Source organism: Vigna umbellata, chromosome 3 (genome assembly GCF_029865625.1).
Source record: "Vigna umbellata cultivar VRB3 chromosome 3, Vumbellata_1.0, whole genome shotgun sequence".
NCBI lineage: Eukaryota > Viridiplantae > Streptophyta > Magnoliopsida > Fabales > Fabaceae > Vigna > Vigna umbellata.
The window spans coordinates 36,879,535-36,883,796 of NC_142167.1; the positions used below are offsets into that span (position 1 = coordinate 36,879,535).

A 4,262-nucleotide genomic window follows, 5' to 3' on the forward strand; every position below is an offset into this window, starting at 1 on the left:
TATATGCCTACTTCTATAAATGGATATATGATTATTTTTGGAACATTAGCGTATCCTTTTTTTTGTGTATTTCTTCTTATTTGCAATGATCACCTTAATGGAGTGAATAAATGAAGATATTCTAATTGATCTAGTGCAGGATCGGTACTGATGTTGAAGTTTAAAGTTAGATTATTAGATTTTTTGTCTTATTAAATTTTGTAAAATAGTGGTAGGCTTTTGATTTGGTACAACTGTACTCTTAGAAATATAGAATCTTTGTATGAATATATTCAATTACTCTTATAGTTATGTGAGATATAACTTTAATAGGCTTTTGTATGTATTTTCTTTGAGAAATTTTTTCTCTCATTCCTTTGTAGGTAATGTCTCTTTTAATAGTTGTATGAAATATTACAACTACAATTAAAAATAAAAATTTGTCTTCATTTTTCTTCCCCCTCACCTCCTTCTTCCTCCATCACATCCTTTGGTATTACTTTTTAATGATAAATTTAACATTCTAATAGAAAGAACCACTATAACTTGCTATAAATATAAAAGACTAAATTGAACATTTTTTTAAGATAAAGGGTCACAGAAAATCTAAGTTGATAAATATAGGACTAAAGGTAAATTTAATTATGTATACACCATTTGCAATGGTAGGTGCAAACCATGATTTCATTCTTCGCACTCCCGAGTGCAGTTCATTTACCAATTAAAACGCATGTATTTAGGTCCTGTAAGCGGTTGACTTGTGTGTGTGTATTGACTGTAAAGGTAAAGAATTATAGCATTAATTAAAAAGTAATGGTTGAAATTATAAATCATAAAATTAAAAAAGTATAGAACTAAAATTGCTACTTTATAATGTGTGTGTGTATATATAGTTTTAAGTAAGTATTAGCAATATAGATAGAATATGATAATATATAAAAAGTTATTAAGTCGAGAAATACAGAATTGTCAGAAAAAATGTTTAATTTTTTAAAGAATACAAGAGATTAGGCTATAGACTAAGATAACTCCATATAACCTGAAATCATTCTCAAATTACATCATAACTAATCTTTAAAACAAAAACTCAACAAAATTAACTAACACAGGTTAGAGGAAGGTAATGTGCTAACACCTGTACTGGAAACCCCCCATATCTGCATGCCAAGTATTCAAATATTTAAATGAGACTTTCATCACTGCTCATATTATAACAGGAAAACATGATTGATTGTTAAGTCTGCGTACAACAGCAAAATCCACGAGAAAATCCTTTCATTTCAAGTAAAAACCGGAGGCAGAAAGGAGCTGTATGGTCGAAACCTTAGCTTCTAAAAATAGGCAATGTATAGTTTAGCACCAATCAAGGCAAATAGCTCAAGATAGACAAATATACAGCCAAAGTTTGCAACGTGCTGAACAGAACATCAATGGAAACCTAAGGCAAGTTAAAAACACCAAGATAAAAAAGAAAAGAGGAGACAAAATACACTTGGATTTTGAGAATTGACACTCTTTTGCCTAAACCTGCCACTATAATCAGATTTTGATGACTGACTAAACTTCGGGAGATCAACTAATAAATCAAGGGTATAAGCTTGAACTTTACTTTGCTTGCATAGTCTGTGTAACTCTGGCCAAAAGTCTCAACCATCAAAGCCTCTTCCATCTCTGCCTTCTGCTTATAATACAACAAGCATACTGCTACAATAAATAGAAGACTAAGAGGTGCTCGTAGCGCAATGCAGTATGTTACAAACAAAAGCATTGTTGATGAATATATCGGATGACGAACCCAACGATAAGGTCCAAATTGCACCACGGCACTTGGCTCCACCACATTTTCTGAATACTTGGCAAGATACAACGTTGCATTATATTGCATTAGTAAGGTTGTGATGATTAAAGCCCAGATTCCAAGATTGCTCCACCCACCGGGAATGAGGTGAAGCTCCGGCCCTTCAAATGCTGCAAGCCAATGGCCAACCATGACCCCTGCACTGAACAGTAGGCGAGACATGGTTGACACATTAATGTCCCATTTTGGGTCATGAGGCCGAGCATAAAAATCTCCATATAACCGCTTTCTAATGCTAACATTGAAGAAAAAGAAATAATGATACACAAAAAAGAAAACAAAAGGCCAGCCTTCAAGGTAGCCATTGAAGTGACCAGGAGGAACAAGAGTGAGCCATGTAAAAACAGATGTAACAATTGCCAGTTGCTCAAATATGTTTGCCTCACCAAGCAGATGTCTCCGAAAACAATATAACCCATAAACTGCAAGCGCTATGGCCACCCACCATGGCCAGAACAACCAAGTCCAGCTAAAATACATCCAAAAGAAGGGACTGAAAAGCATATTCATTGTCCATTTTGTGGCTGCAATTATGATGCACAATAACCCAGACCACTTCACAACTTTAATTGGAGTCAAGTGCAGAAGAGTAGCTTTTATTGAATCAAATGATAGACTTCCGAAGAACTCTAGGACTGGATTTTCAGATTCAGTGCTGGCATTGCTAGAAATCGAGCAACTGAGAGGAGGCAACAAATCAGCCCTTTTTCTTGCTGATTTAGGCACAGAGGAAAAAGGGTTTCCATGGGTACAATTCAATTGAAAACTAATGCTCTTGGGTCGGTTAGCAAGTACATCGACACGAAAATGTTTGCTGAAAGGTCTCAGAGACACTTTGTTGCTCACAATAGAGAAACCAAAGGGGGCAATTTTGGAGTGTGAAAGAACCTTTGTTGCTTCCATTATTGTTTGAGGGAAAATAATAATCAAATTTTGAGAAAAGTACACAAATATCACAAAACCAAAGATGCACTGGATGAAAGCAGTTCCATATCCTTTGATACGGTGAGTTACTAGGAATCACAACGACAGCAACAATAACCCGTTGATGTAAACAGGAATCCAACACAGGCAAGATGCAGTGGCAACAAACACACTCAGTATCTTCAGTGCTCTCCTTCTGCAATTCATCCAGCAACCTCTACAGCATTAAAATCCAACTCCATTCATTCTCTAAACAGCAATATAAGCACGAAAACACATTACCAACAAACCACCATCAAAACGTAAAATGAAAAATATTATAAGCAGTTGTTTAGGTCTTTTGGGTGATGTTTTCCTGTCAAAATTGTAGTTTCATCTTGTAAATTCATGCAATAAAGGATTGCACAAAAAGTGAACACAGATTACTGAGATAAAACAATTTCAAATGGAAAACAAAAACCAAAAGTACTTAAGGAACTGTATCTAAGTTTTATCCACCATAAAGTGAATAGACACTACCCAGCTTCTGACTACAACCGCTCCTTTTAAACCCTCCAAAAACAAACTAAACAAACCCTCCACCAATTCCAAAGCTGCTATCGACAACTCAGCTCATAAAATTGGAACCCCGCCAGCCTAGTCAAAGCCCAAACAATAAGGTCCATGTAAAACATAAACCAAAAGCACATATTCCAGCGTCTAACTCCCTTGGGCAAATGATCAAACAGATGGTGCACACAAAAACTCCTCATTCAACGAAAGAGTCCAAACTTAAATCAGATAACGTTAAAAACGACAAAGAAAGCGTAAAGAAATAGTACCCAGCGAAAAGAAAAATCTGAAGTTGGTTTTGGGCAAGAATGTTGAATTGTGACGGATAACGATACTGAAGTTCTGAGCTGTGTAAGTCACGGAGACGCTCTTTTTCTCCACTAACGGCACGAATGGACCAACAAGATGAACCCTTTTGATTTTTCTTATTTGGAAACCCCTTTTAAACATTACTTTTGTAAACTGTAAATTAAATGTTTTTAATCATATTATTTATTTATTTGAATCGGTTTTTTTTTCACGGGTAATAAAAAGTTTCACAATAGTTTTAATTATATAATTCATTTATTTATTTACAAAGATTCAGTTAACTTCTCCATTATTAAAATTACTATGCATCAATTAGCAATAAAATAGTTAAATATATTCTTTTAAACTATTATAAAAAATTTATTTTATTTTTAAATTAAATTATAAAATATTTTCTCTCTCTATGTTATAAAATTTCATATGAAATATCTTCATTGTGAAGATTATATCAAATGAAACTTCTTTTTTTATATGCAAAACATTTTCCATATCATTTACTAAAGATTACATATTTTATAAATTAGTTTTAAAACAAAATACAACTTTCCTATAATAAATTGGAGAAAAAAAACACACACTTATTCTCTAAAACTCCTTTCTTTAAAACTCATCGTCTTTCTTATAAAAATTCTAATTCTCT

General features: G+C 33.6%; 1 protein-coding gene across 3 annotated transcripts; it reads right to left on the reverse strand.

Moving 5' to 3' along the window:
* Positions 1–1,237: 1,237 nt before the first annotated feature.
* On the reverse strand, positions 1,238–3,732 carry LOC124820681 (uncharacterized). 3 transcript variants are annotated; one of them, XM_047292425.2, is made up of 2 exons: positions 3,583–3,732; positions 1,238–2,957 (listed from the first exon to the last, which is right to left on the reverse strand). In XM_047292425.2, exon 2 carries the CDS (start codon positions 2,738–2,740, stop codon positions 1,556–1,558), a length of 1,185 nt encoding a protein of 394 aa, XP_047148381.2. In that variant the 5' UTR covers positions 2,741–2,957; positions 3,583–3,732; the 3' UTR covers positions 1,238–1,555. The 3 variants fall into 3 exon arrangements, with proteins under 3 accessions (XP_047148381.2, XP_047148380.2, XP_047148382.2); XM_047292424.2 differs by having other exon boundaries at positions 1,238–2,978; XM_047292426.2 differs by having other exon boundaries at positions 1,238–3,010; positions 3,583–3,726.
* Between the last annotated feature and the right edge of the window lie 530 nt (positions 3,733–4,262).

Coding starts and splice junctions, on each gene's coding strand:
- LOC124820681 (XM_047292425.2), bottom strand. CDS start 2,740: ATGGAAGCAACAAAGGTTCTTTCACACTCCAAAATTGCCCCCTTTGGT.